The sequence below is a fragment of the Magallana gigas genome, chromosome 3 (assembly GCF_963853765.1).
Source record: "Magallana gigas chromosome 3, xbMagGiga1.1, whole genome shotgun sequence".
Taxonomy (NCBI): domain Eukaryota; kingdom Metazoa; phylum Mollusca; class Bivalvia; order Ostreida; family Ostreidae; genus Magallana; species Magallana gigas.
Window position 1 is genome coordinate 17,382,352 of NC_088855.1, and position 12,860 is coordinate 17,395,211.

Here is a 12,860-nt window from a genome sequence, read left to right on the forward strand (position 1 = left end):
GTTTTAAAGGTCTTTTCTTTTAAATTTATTTAAAGAAGATGGGTGGATAAGGCGTGTAAAATGCCCATACATAGTCGGACAAGCTACTGAAAAATTAAAGTATCAATAAATCTGATATTAAAAAAAAAATCATTTAAAACAATATATATTTAACAAATCATTTATTTTTAACCTATGGATATGTTCAATACTTGGAATAAGTTGACTCAAACAGGAATATACGTATCAAAACCTGCAAATACTGTCATTTTTTAGAACTTAAAAACATTTTCTTTTATAGAGTGGGTCTGTGCTCCATTTTTTTCTCATAGTCTAAATAAGGGCTATTGGAAAACAAACCGATTTCAATCAACAAAAACGTGGAGAGATGACCCACTGTACATTAAAAATACCATTTTGTATCCCAACAATTGAACGTTTTGAAAAAATAATACAAGTCCGTTAATTCGTGGCCAAAGTCACACATGATATTTAAACAGCCCACTTTATTGTGTCTGAAATGGCTCAGTGGTTAAAGTACCTGTCATAAGCTATCTAGGGTTTGTATGTTATAGGTTCGATACCACCAAAATTATGAACAATATTTTTTTTCTTATCTTGTGCAAAATATATTAAAAACTGAATATAGTTAGAAATTGTGCTTTTTCAAACTTGTATTATAATATATTTGAATAGATTTAATTGGAAAAAAATAAATTCAAAATTGTATTTCACTACTAAACCGAATGGGCATTTGCGCCATCTTATTTCCCCATCTTCTTTGTTCAAATATGTGTCATGTTCGCTAGCCAAGGGCTTTCGGTTGACTTAAAGTGGATTTCAATTTCAAGCATCCAACCCTGCAGACAAATTTATAATATTATTGTTAAATTATAGTAAAGAACAAATTTATTTACAAAAATATTTACTTAAATTTATAGTTCTGGACGCAAGGCAGAAAACGTTGGACGAGCTCACGTTTGATTTCAGTCTAATTTTCCTTTGCATAATTTATTTCTTTTGTAACAGTGAGACTGATATCAAAACTGCATGAGCTTATTTATCTTGTTTGGGCACGGGGTCTGAAATAATCGGACAAAAGAACATGGTATCTAGGAAATTAGACGTATTATTCGTTAAGAGGATCAGAGATCTTATATTCAGAACAAAGATTAGCAGCTGAAGATTAAAAAGTTATAAATTGGCTTTGGAGGTTGACCCATAACGTTCTTATTTGGGCTTTTTAGCTAAATGTTTAATGTTGCATTTTGTTAAGAACCTTAATTTATTTTTTCATTTTAACATATCGAAAATATTCATTTCAATGTGGGTTTTTTTTTTTGTTTTTTTTTTAAACTTTTGTACAGTATATTTTAATGGTTCCTTCTTAAGGGAATGGAATGAAGAAAGATTTCGTGTGTTTGCAATATATTGAAAGAGACAGCGTATTGCATCTTATTAAAATTCCCACTTGAAGAAAATTTCTGACCGGGTTCGGTATTTTTGTATTACTTATAAATATATAGACTATAATACAATTACATATACATGTATGTCCTTTAATCAATATAATTATTTCAATAAAATTAATAAATAAATTAATTTTTGGGCCGGTTATAAATATTTTTGGTCGCAACTATTTACGGGGTTTGTCTTTTATAATATTACATATATTTTTTAATATTTACTATAAACAAAACACATGCAGGGCTTGTGAAGATTCGTTAGAATCATTTTGTTTATACATGTAGAAATATGGGGGTTTTTTTCTACGTCTTTCAATTAAAAATTGTTCAAAGTCTTTTAGATAGCCAGAATCATTTTGTAAAGACGTGTTTTGATTTATTTTAACACAAGAGTTACAACAAACAAAATTCAGCGGTGTTGAGGGGTTATTTGATATAATTATATCTGTTCATGTTAAAATGAACTGGAATTGGTCTACCGTTTGTAATTAATCAAGAATTTGATGATGTGTTCGGTTTAGTGAGTTCGTTATATCTTATATTCCATCACGACCCCACTATGGCGAATATATTGTAGTTTTCAGCAGTTGTCAAATCACCCGTGCGAATGTGTTCGTAATGTTTTCTTTATCGGTGCTAAGTACGCACTAAATCTAGTTATATAATTATACGGTGATATTCAGAACTCAGTTATCGTTCGTGTTCAAACAATCTCCACGTGGTTGAAAATAGAAACATGCTGGTGCTTAAGGTTCCTTACTACACCTTGAAATATTATTTCAAATCAGGAGAAAATAACTTGATTATGATAGAATGTATGGTGGATAAGAAGTATAAATGTCAAATAGGCGAAAAAATGTGTAATTTTAGATAAAAAATGATATTTTCAAAAATTTCATTCAGTAAACATGAACAAAAGCACCAGGCGGATTCGAACTAATGACCTGCGGCTCACAAGCCTGATACTTTAACCACTGAGCTATAAATATATACATCTGAATCGAATGATACAAACAGTTTAACAAAACATTTAAATCGCCATCTTGTGACGTAGTGTCTTAAAAAGTATAAGTATCAATGTAGTGAAGTACCATAATAAAATCAGAAGCACTTTGGTGGTGGCTTTTTATTTCATGGTTTATTTTTTTTTAAAGTAGGTGTCTGTTTTGTATAAAAACTTATAATATCGAGCAATTTTCAAGGAACGTTTTGCATAAAATAGTATAGTCTGTGCTATTACTAGTACTAGGTGGTAAATGGGCATGGTCACTATTTTGGTCAAATGTTTTGTTTTGATTATTTACAATGCTTTAAGAATGGATATCGGAAGATCAAAGGAAATTTGGGTGCATGCCTGTCGATGACTCTTTAGCAAGATACATGTAGGGCTCACAAGTTTTTGTCATGTAAACAAGGGTCGTGCTCTTTTTTTATTACATAGGTTCAATATACCAGTAAAAAATCTTTTTCAAACCAATTAATTTGTAGATCTTCTTATTCATTTTAAGTATAAGTAAACAGTTCATAACGAATAACACATTCATAATAGGTCTCAAACTTGAATTTTTACTTCAACATTCAAAATGTAAACATAAGCTTTGTTTAAAAAGCGAAGAATTGTATGCTCTGCAAATACCTTGTAACTCAACAAATCACACTCAAATATTTGGTTGTCTATTAAAAATGTCTTACTGAAGCATTGTAAACATTAAATTCGAAAAAAATAATTTTTGACCAAAATCGTGACCACGCCCCTTTAATCGTTAGAGGCGTCGCTTCTTAACATGATAATTTTTGCAACAGCAGGGAAAAAACTTATTTTTTCTTTTGTCACATTTCTTTTAAGATCTAATTTTATCTACCAATTAATGAAGTTAAAGTTTAAAATCAATTAACGTCCAGATTTTATTCTTGATAACAACTACCTAGATTCTCTGAAATAGGCTATAAATACGAGACACGACATTTACTACAAAACTGAAAAAGGTAAATAAAACCAGTCAATCTAAAGTTTAAATGACACATTTGACCGATTTACTTGTTTCATTATCGGTCGATCCTGCATAATAAAAATTTAGAGAAATGGGAAGAAATAACAATAAATATAGTGGTTATTGATCATTATCCTCACTCGACAAACACCGAGGAGAGGATTAGTTTTGAATGAACAGACTTGTGCGCGGGCTGATCTCAGACTTCCAAGTAGTTGAACTTTCTGCGGTAACCTTTAAACATGTGAAAAATCAGTCGTGCATTCTGTGTAAATTGTGATCTACAATAAATAATAAATTTTAATGGATACTTCATTGCATATTTTAGAGTTTATTGTAAACATGAACAGTAAAATACTTTTTTCGGTAATTTGTATGTGCTTGCAGTATAATCTAGCATTGCAAAAGAAAAAATGATTTTTTTTGTAATGTTAGATATCTTCTAATCTGTTTGTTTGTCCCCCCGAGATCACTCTATTCCTTATTTGTGGAACTACTGTCCCCAATTTCCTGTTTGAAACAATAATTATAGTCTTACACTGCAAAACATGTACCCTTTGTCTCAACTGCAAAACGGGTACGCTACAGGCGTGTTATTGCACATTGTTATACATGGTCATCGTCGAATTTTACCTTCACAATTACTGCTTCGTGGTAACTGTAATAAATGGGCAGGAGTGAGACATCAATTGTGTCCGGTTGTAAACCGTAACCATAAACATGATCAATACTGGTGCCTCCTTCAGTTGTAGGAAAGGATACATATTGGGTGAAGCCATTTTTGCACATATATCTTTGAATGGGTCCTAGAGTATCTGTGTTTTCGTTGAAATCTCCGAGAACAATTACTCTGTCATAATTTTCCTTAACGAAATGTATCACATCTTTCAACGATGAGAGAAACAAATCACAAGGCTGAGAGCTTGGCCTATAGACGGTCAATATAGCAATTTTTTGTTCAAAATGAATAGCACTGATTTCAATATTCCTAACAGGAACTGCTATTTCAGTTGTTTGCTCCTTTTTCTCACTGTATATAACAACACCCCCTCCTTTAGACTGTTTCAGATTTGAATGAATATCCAAAGTGGTGTCATAAGAGTCAAATCGATCCTTGCGAGTACAACTGAAATTTTCTAATTGGAATCCCCTGTTTTCTTGTTTTTGGAGCCAGGTTTCTGTCAAACAGATAACATTTGCGTTTTGAAATCTTCTTTCAGTTTTAAGGTCATCAAAATGTGCTGGTAAGCTTTGAATATTGTGTAAAATTATGGTTTTAGAATGCACATCATTCGTCGAAATTTGATTTGTAATCAAGTTCTCCATTTGAGATAAAGCATATTGCACATCTTGTTCTGCATAAACTTTTCTCTTAAAAAGATCACAAATATCGTCATATGACGTTTCGATGTGTAGTCCATTTTTGGATTTAACGCGAGACAGAGCTACATACGCTTGTCCAGGTGCAAATACTTTGTCAAGATTTACAACAACTTCATTAGTTGTCATACCTTGCACTTTATGTGCCGTGCATGCCCATGCGAGTTGTAAAGGAAATTGATGTCTTATTATTTTTTGCTTTCCTTTACCATTAATTTCTTCCTCTACCCTTTCAATCGTGACCTCCAAAATGCCGGATTCATTTCTTTTTCCGACTTTTTTTCCCAACATTTTGGTTATCAAATGCTACTGAAATTCCTGTTATTTCATTTGTGTGGTTGGTGGACAATTTAATGTTTGTAATTCTTCCCACAACGCCATTCACTAAACCATCTTCTACATCCACATTGCGAGTAAGCATTATCCTTGCATTTAGTCCTATTAAAATGCAGGAAGAAAGTCCTTCAGATTTTTTGGTGACCAATGGATTTTCACGCGAGCGCAGTTTTCCAGATGTTTTATCCTTCTGATAGTCTTTTGCATTTATTTCAATCAAATCGACACAGCTGCGTTTCAACATAGACAAATTGTAGTCATTTACTTCATCATTTGTCGCAAAGACATGAAGTACATCATCTGGCCCTTGTCTTATGCATTCCCTAAAGTCTTCTATTAGTGCTGGTTCAAATATTTCTTCCTTAGTTCTGGTTCTAATTCTATTGAGCATTTCAGAAAACTTTAGATCTTCACTCTGTCGCATTACTTCGGTCAATTCAACAAGCTTGAAACATTCTGTCCAAAAATCTTCAGGATATGACACATTGTCATGGTACAGCCTTTCAGTCTTTTTCTGCTTTACTGGTGGGAGTTGAAAAAAGTCTCCAACCGCAATGACAGACACACCTCCAAATGGCAACCTGTTTTTCTTAATCTGTACTAGACGTTCATGCACGTAGTAAAGCAACCTCTTGTAAACCATCGATATTTCGTCTATAACAAGAATTTGCAAGTTTTGTAACTTAACCCTGATAGCGTTAAGGCGCTGTTCCTGAAGTGGTTCGTAGGGAAATGGCATGTATTTGTTGAGCGCAAATGCATGGTGAATTGTGGTTCCACCTATATTAAATGCTGCTGTGCCCGTCAATGCTGTCAACAAAACAGTCAAATGTCCTGGTTCATGTACTGATTTCGACAATACCCTTTCTGCCTCATAATGAACAGTTTTTATTAGATGACTTTTGCCTGTACCAGCTCCACCTGTTACAAATATGTGAAACGGCTGTGGTTTAGCTCCATTTGTCTTTTGTAGACACCAGTCACGAATAAAATAAAATATCTCAGATTGTGTTTTGTTTAGAGATCGAAGAAGTGGTAACATATCCTTACGTAAAGGCGTCAAAGGCTGAATTTGATATATAATATCGGCATTGTGTCCATCTTCCGTCAAATCTGGGACATCTGATTCACCCTCAACATCTACCACTTGTATTTTGTGTTCTAAGCATGATCTTCTGTTTGTCTCTGTTTCAGGACAAAGTAATGCCCACGCATCCTCAGGTTCTCCAATTCGCTCAAATGTTTCTTCAGCTTCTTTAATCGTGTCTTCATTTTGACAGTAAATTTGACGGTTAGAATTGACAATATCTCTTACAGGATGAACTGTCTTGTCCCACTTTAAACAAACATGGCCAGATTCATAAAATGTTTGATAGAGTTCATAAGATGGAGGCTTCAAATGTTCTTGATTCCAATATGGAAGGAAAAGTTGGAGTATGGACTGATAATATTTTTCGGCCATTTTCTCCTTTGAAAACCTTGGATATCTTATAATGGCAGGATTTGTTTTTACTCTTTTTTGAACATACCCTTTCCCATTTTTCAACTCATACACTCCATCTTTGGTAGTATTTGGTACTTGTGATTTTGCAAGAACCCTAAACTCTGAACAAAATTGTGCTAAGCACATATTTGCAAACTCCTTCTTGTTTGGACGATTCTCATATCTTTCAACAATGTTAGTCATCCACATTTCATCTTCGTCATCCTCTTCCACATTGTTTCTTACGTTATGCAAGGGTTTACTGAGTCGTGTAGGATTTTCACCAACAGGAATGAAAACAGTTTTCCTGGAGCATTCTTTCATCCTCAAATTGCATACACGATACACGGCTTCTTGTGCACTGACTTCTCGGTGGTGCAGGTATGCTGATCCTACTTTTTTCAGTGTTTGACGAGCACTAAGATTTCCCTCTTCTGCCTCAACAGCAGTCTGTTTTAAAAGCAAGCCCATTTCACGTTCTGATTTTGATATATAAGATATGATATATACAATACAACTGAATGGGTCTAAAACAAACTGAATATCAAGGTTAGCATCCCAACACTTCAGGAGACAAGGGTTGTATTGGTTAGTCCATATTTCGTTTGGATTTCTTTGCAAGACAATTGCCTGCTTTGAAGTTACAGCATTGTAAGCCTCTTCAAAAGTTTCCTGTGTTAATCCAATTTTATCGAACATATGCTCACAAGAGAAAATCTCATTTGCTGGGTCTTGAATTTCATCCCATACTTTCTGTAAAATCTCTTTTGCATTATTTTTTCCAACACCCAAGTTAGAGTTTTGTCCATCATTAAGATCTTGGTTGTCAAACGGCTTTGTAATGAAGGTTTTTTCGGACGGTGGTCTTGGGAAATTAAAGCGACATTCTGTTCCTTTTTTCCTACATGACTGTGAGTGTTTTTTGCTATGTTGCTGAACATCCAAGACAATTTTGTTTAGGTGGGCATCTTCACTTTCTGATGGTATCTCACATGTAACATACTTATCAACAAAATTGCAAACAGCAATTTCACCATCTTGTTCCAGCTTCGGAGCTCCATCAATCCAAAACAAGCAGTGCATATGCGGTGATCCCCTCTGCTGGAATTCAACTCTCTGAAAATAATCGACTACTTTCCCAATAGGTTCAGACGGACCCATTATTACATCTCGCATGAATATATGAAACCTATGCTCAAACATTCTTGCGACCGTAACAGGATTGCTCCTCAGAATTTCGCTTTTTTCTGTCCAGTCCATTTCGTCAATTGGCCTATTATCAGATTGTTGTCTTAAAATTGCTTCAATTGTTGTATGCCATCTGAATTCGGCGGCAGAGAAGGAACAAAACCATGTCGGGATTCCTATTTGTCTTAGCATGGCGAAAAGATCTTTTTGTGCCGTCTGCCAGTAGGATGGTGTTCCTCGTATTGGTTGCATGAAACGTATTGCCTCGTTATTATTTATCATCTTGGATAATAAATCTGGGTCTTGAAGCATGCCTGGGGTAACACTTTTACCACTTGATGTTTTTTGAAATGATTTTCGAACAGAAATTTGTGTCTTTTCTATCACCTGATTAAGTTCCGACATGTACTGACTAAAAAAGATGTAATTCGAGTCTTTGGCAAATCTGTTGTCAGCATTCATCAATCTATTATGGAAATATCTACTCAGTGTGATTTTAATGTCTCGACTTTCATTCCAAGAATTATGACCAGATGGAAATAAACATGGGAACGTTTTTGCCTCATTTCCTTCATCCTGCAGCATTTTGACTGGATTTTTTCCTTCGCCTGGTGCTAAATTAAACACATCGTCAAAATAGTGACAAAATACTTCTTGAACAACATCAACAGGTTGTAAACATGAGTCCAAAATTACTGATGTGTTCAGATCCTTTAAATCATCTTCAGGTGGGTCCTGTTCTTCAGGAATATTTTTTGTTATGTCTTTTTCAGTTAAGCAGTCATCAAATTTTGTCTTTGATTCCCAGTTAGTGTCTATCTGCACATCTTTATACCACGCATTGTTTTTTATCAGGAAATTTAACGCAGTCACTACATGGTGAGGATTGACAAACTGATATTCCTGGTACCCTTTGTAAGAAAGTTTTCTTTTGAGTTTTACTCTTAAGACCATTGATTCGTCTGTTGTTCGTGGTAAACTTGATGTTTTCTTCAAATCTATAGGGACGCAAACAACTGGGCCATGAATGTTTTTCTGCTTCCCTTGAGGCAGGTTTGTGACTTTCATGAAGGGAATATGCAAGGCAATCAATTGACGCTCTAAACTGTTCAAGTCTTTGAGTTCATTTGGCATGCTTTCAAGCTTCATTTTGTTTACAACAGCTTCTGCAGGAATTTTTCCAGAAAGAATCTTGCGATGACATGTCTTACAAATCCATAAGGATGATCGGTTGCAATCTGGACGGCATGATGTGGAACAACAATGGACGCAGTCTTTTTGAATGCAAATTTCTGCAACTTCCTTCGAGTTATTATTTCTGCTCTCATACATATTTATATCGCAAGTCTGAACTTGGTTAAAAAATAATAGACGATGACAACAGCAACAAATATACTCAGGGCTATGCTTAGATTTTTCTTGAAACAATCTCACAACCATAGTTTCATCGAGAAGCTTCGAGTATGCAGCTCTTTTGTTCCTTGACTGCTCTCTTTTTTTTATTCGGATTTGCTCGTCAGATGCATACTTGGCCCTCTTTGTTTCTAACATGTCATCCCTTAGATCATCGTCCCTATATCTTTTAGCACTTGTAGTCTTTTTATCGTTCCTGAAATATTCATTCGTCTTGTATCTATTTGTTTCATATTGTTTCTTCTGCATTTGATACTTTGTATCATTTTTATATCTGTTTCTGTTATTTTCCTTGACTGCTGATTTGTGCACAGGATCAGATTTGTATTTTTGCATGCTTAATTCCTTTACATGCTGCCTATGTTGTTTGTTTATCTTGTACTTGGAAATGCTTGCGTCCTTCACAGACTTTCTGTGAGTTGAGTTTGATTTGTATTTGCAAATGCTTTTTCTCTTCATAGACTCACGGTGACATGAATTTAACATGTAATTCCTTTTACCGGCTTCTATCGTTTCTTCCTTGAATTGAAGACAAGTGCTATATTTTTCACGCCTTTTATTCAATATTCTTGTTCTGTATACTCCGTATCTTTTCTTTTCACTTTGTAATGCATATTTCTTTAGCCTTGGATCTGTCTGATATGTTTGTCTTTTCCTGTCTAACACGTTCTCTCTGTACTCAGGATTTTGTCTGTACTTTTCCTTCCTTTCTACCAGTCGACGTCTGTAATTTTCCATCTTGGGAAATCCCCTACATTCAGAATGCACTTCCTTATTTAAATTGTCCTTGCAAACCATAGACAGTACATTGTAGTGGTTATCATTTAAGTGGTGAAGAAAAATAGACCCTCTTTTGATTGCACTTTCCCCGTATACTTGTCTTCCTGAATAAAGCAACCATTGGCCACATGAAAAGGTATACAAATCAATATTCAGCAAACTTGCGACGCCGAAAATTTCAAGTTCCGTTGCCCAAGTTCCACTTTCTGTCATTTTTGACATTATCAAATAATCATTCATTGATATTCCAACATTTCTTTGGAAACTTTTAAACTGATATTCATTTTTTAACAAATATCGACATGTTGCTTGCCTTATTTGCTCATGGTTTTCTTCTGAACCAGAGACACAGTATGAAACTGCTCTGAAGAAACAATTGCCATCCCCTTTAATTTGTTGACACTGCAGTTTTTTTCCTGCAATTTCCACAGTGGTTGAATTTAAAATCTGTTCTTTTTCTAATAATTTTACATTCAACTCATGACAAATACTTTTCTTCGTTTCTGTCATTAAGGTTTCAACAGATATTTCATCAGCAAGTTTATTTCCTTCCTCTGATATATAGACAATTGATTCATTGCTTTCAGGATTCTCTATGAGATTTCTTTGGCAGTCGTTGTGTAATTCATATGGTGCTCTATCATAATTCTCATCATCTTGCATCACAAGTTCTCTGTTTGAAGCATGTTCAACGTGCATCATTGAACAATCAACTCCTGTTATTTCACAGTCAACAAAAGTATCATACCCCATTGATAAGGCTAATGACCAAATGTGCTGCTGGATGTCAAGAATACTGTTATGTATAATTCGAATACTCTTTCCATCAGCTGTCTGATATCCTTCTTGAGTTCTGGAATGTGAATCAAAAATAAAATAATTCTCTTTCATTTTTCCCACCAATATTGTATTGCCTCCAAAGCATACAAAACAACCATCTGTATTTGAGAGTGAAATCTCTAGTGCATCTAGTAATGTATGGGCATTGAAATCTTCATAACATGGTTCCTCGTTTCCAATACCAATAAGACTCGGCAAAGATTCATTGCATTTGAATTCATACATTTTGTCAAAACATTCAATAAATTGGGGCAACTCACTAACAAGCAAATATCTGCTGGTAATGGTAGAACTACGTTGAAGATACATATAAAGTTCATTTCCCATTATTAACACTCTATTCATGTCCGATTCATCCCAGTAGTTTGAACTCTTAATTTTGTGGTATGCCAAAGCTCCTAAACAGTTTGCAACACATTGTGTTCCTGCATTTTCCCCAAACATTATATCTCCCTGATGGAAAGATCCCTGAATTGACCTGTTACAAATTGACATCGAGTGTGGCTGACCTTCTCTTGATTGTGATGCATTTATATGAACAGTCTCATTTCCTATAGCTCTGAAAATTGTATTATTATGAATATTTGTTTTTTTTCTTACAATGTTCCTGTTAATATTTCGTTCAGTTTCCGATAAAGAATCGTTCTTGTAGCCCTCATCTTTTAGTTTTCTGCTGGTCCCTCCATCCATGGAGGTTTCCAGCTGCGCCTGACCTGCTGGTCCAGACACATGCACAGTGTCCGGTCCAGGTGCCCTCGGTGGAGCACAAACCCACGGTGGGGAGTCAGGGGACGGTGCCTTGTCCTGTTCACGGACAAACAGACGACTTCCCCGAGGAGATGGCAACCTCGGGGCAGGTGAGTACATTTTCTCACAAAGAGAGGCCTGCACTCTGGCCAGGGGTTTTTCAAATAGAGGAAACCCCATGGGAACCTCTACTGGGAAAATAGTTGTGGAAACTGCAACTGCCTCATCCACTGAACCACACGAAAGACTATGACTTGGCAATGACTGATCTTGTGGTGAATCTTTGGAGGTGCTTTTCTTGAGTCTTTCCTCTCTCTTTCTTTGTTTATCTTTCTCACGTTTCACTCTGAGATTTTTTGACTTCTTTTTTGGCATCTAAAAATATATTAATAAACACACTATTCTAATTATATTGAATAATTTTTCCTGTTGTTGGATAAGATGGGTGATGTCAAAGAAAACATTGTTTACATGTAAGTTCCAGAGTTGCCACAAATTTAATTTATATTATCAAAGAAATCATTCTGATAACCCGCATTTATAAAACCGTTTATAACTTGTTTATACTCTATTAATATTCATGTATATCTCAAATCTAACCTATCAGAATGATAAGATAAGCTGCTGTATTAGCATGTTATTGGTTAACTCATTTATAGTTATTTATTTTTATTAAGTACTCGTTCAAATAAAACAAACTTATTTGTTCTTTCCCTAATTGATTCTTTGGAGAAAAAAAATGTTTTTTTGACAACATTGTTTATCTAAAGCTAAAATTTATGCTTAGGTTTGCTTTTAATTTTGGCAAATAATCATGGTTTACCCAACATGGGGCCAACACAAAATAGAAGCATGTTTACAAAATTGAATTATTTTTGAACACCAGTTCGAATAATGCAGTAAAAAATAATCAAAAAGATAACAAGCATTATTATTATAGTTTCATCTTAAATACTGAAATCTGATTGGTTTAGAGACTGTTGATAATTTGTTCTATTACCCTCAGCTTACCAACAAACTTTGCAAGGGGTAGTACAACGAATTGTTACATGCATTTAAATTTTGTGCTTATGGTTTGTTGTAGAATTCATGTCATTTCTAAATAAAAGCAGTAAAATTTTCTCTAAAATTAAATGATTATAAGTATGATAAAATAAACAGTCCCTGTTTGGGAGGGCAACAGTTGAAATTGACACCCGTCAAAAATAATGATAACATGAATACTGTAGTGCATACAAAGAAATCTGCAAGTGTTAT

The 12,860-nt window shown here is 34.6% G+C and overlaps 1 protein-coding gene across 1 annotated transcript; it reads right to left on the minus strand.

The window, feature by feature from the left end:
• Positions 1 to 4,572: 4,572 nt before the first annotated feature.
• On the minus strand, positions 4,573 to 8,972 carry LOC136273311 (uncharacterized). The gene is made up of 4 exons (XM_066077736.1): positions 6,203 to 8,972; positions 5,207 to 5,962; positions 4,784 to 5,091; positions 4,573 to 4,614 (listed from the first exon to the last, which is right to left on the minus strand). Exons 1-4 carry the CDS (start codon positions 8,970 to 8,972, stop codon positions 4,573 to 4,575), a joined length of 3,876 nt encoding a protein of 1,291 aa, XP_065933808.1.
• Between the last annotated feature and the right edge of the window lie 3,888 nt (positions 8,973 to 12,860).

Excerpts from the sequence above, each read along its gene's own strand:
- LOC136273311 (XM_066077736.1), bottom strand. The coding sequence starts at position 8,972 with ATGAAGCTTGAAAGCATGCCAAATGAACTCAAAGACTTGAACAGTTTA. Across the intron at positions 5,963-6,202 it reads TCAGCCTTTGACGCCTTTAC|CATTGACGGGCACAGCAGCA; the intron begins GTAAGGATATGT and ends TTTTGTTGACAG. Across the intron at positions 4,615-4,783 it reads AAGTTTATGCAGAACAAGAT|AAACCTGGCTCCAAAAACAA; the intron begins GTGCAATATGCT and ends TCTGTTTGACAG.